This window comes from Pteropus vampyrus, unplaced genomic scaffold, assembly GCF_000151845.1.
Source record: "Pteropus vampyrus isolate Shadow unplaced genomic scaffold, Pvam_2.0 Scaffold3, whole genome shotgun sequence".
Taxonomy (NCBI): domain Eukaryota; kingdom Metazoa; phylum Chordata; class Mammalia; order Chiroptera; family Pteropodidae; genus Pteropus; species Pteropus vampyrus.
The window spans coordinates 16,300,141-16,301,661 of record NW_011888784.1 but is presented as its reverse complement, the minus strand read 5'-3'; the positions used below and the strand labels follow the sequence as shown (position 1 = coordinate 16,301,661).

At 37.4% G+C, this 1,521-nt stretch overlaps 1 protein-coding gene across 1 annotated transcript in view; it reads right to left on the bottom strand.

Moving 5' to 3' along the window:
• CCDC178 (coiled-coil domain containing 178) overlaps positions 1–709 on the bottom strand; it is a 359,971-nt gene extending 359,262 nt beyond the window's left edge. The window contains exon 1 of the mRNA XM_011362530.2: positions 655–709. Coding sequence (XP_011360832.1) covers positions 655–709 — 55 coding nt within the window. The remainder of the gene's footprint in view (positions 1–654) is intronic.
• Positions 710–1,521: the final 812 nt, after the last annotated feature.

Here is a 1,521-nt window from a genome sequence, read left to right as displayed (position 1 = left end):
CACCAAAAACTATAAGACATTAAAGAAAGAAACTGAAGAACATAAATAAATTAAAAGTCCCATATTCATAAATTAGAAGAGTAAATATTGTTAAATGTCCATTCAATACAATCCTTATCAAAATTCCAATGGCATTTCTCCCAGAAATAGAAAAAAAACAATTCTAAAATTCTTATGGAATCACAAAAGACCCTAAAGAACCAAAGCAAACTTCAGAAACAACAAATCTGGAGGCATCGCGCTTCCTTATTTCAAAGTATATTATAAAGCTATAATAATCAAAACAGTATGTGGGTGCCAGGTCCAGCTGAATCCAAAATCCGGCTGGTCCAAGGTCTGGCTGTAATCCAGGCCCGTGGTTAGGAATAGGACCTCTGATTTAGAATGTTATGTAAACATAATTCAGCTTATTGTATCACGTATGTGTGGCTGAAGGTCACTATTGTACTCTGGTATGTGTGGAGCCATGTAGTCCTCTGGAGAGCAGAAGGGGAGCACAAGACAGGGGAACAGAAGAAGTATGCGCAGTACCATGCACTCCACGCAATAGTCTGCACTTCCCCCAACAGAACTGCACTCCACACAACATAGTTGGTGCCTGCCATTTCATTCTCATGTCTGCCTCTTGTGCATTCTTCCAATTGGGCATCTCACCATCAAACTTTCCCTTCTCCATCAGCTCGACATTGACACTTGGCGTAGCCCGCATGAGGAGCTTACCGCTGACACGTGGCATAGTCTGCGGGATGAGTTTACCTCAGACACGGTATTGTTGTGGAATGAAAACAGACACACAGATCAATGCAACAGAATAGAAAATCTAGAAATAAACCCATACATGGATGATCAATTAATATTTGACAAGGAAGCCAAGGATACTCTATGGGAAAAAGATAGTCTCTTCAATAGATGGTATTGGGAAAACTGAAAATTCACATGCAAACGAATGAAACTGGACTCCTATCTTATACTACTCACAAAAATTAACTTGAAATGAATCAAGGAGTTCAACATAAGACCTGCAACCATAAAACTCTTAAATGAAAATATAGAAGAAAAAGCTCCTTGAAATTAGTTTTGTTAAGGGTCTTTTGGGTAGAACACTGGAAGCACAACTGACTAAAATGAAAATCAGTAAGTAAGATGACGTCAAGATAAAATGCTTCTAAAGAAGCAATCAACCCAATGAAAAGACAACCTACAGAATGGGAGAAAATATTTGCGAACTATCTATCTGATGAGAGGCTAATATTCAAAATATATAAAGAACTCATACAACTCAATAGCACAAAAACAATTCAATTAAAAAATGGGCAAAGGACCTGTGCAGACATTTTTCCATACAAATGGAAACAAGACATACAAATGGCCAATAAGTACATGAAAAGGTGTTCTACATCACTATTAAGGAAACGCAAATCAAAACCACAATGAGATATCACCTCACACATGTTAGAATGGCTATTATCAAAAAGTCGAGAGATAACAAATTTGTCAAGGATTTGAAGAAAAGGGAACCTT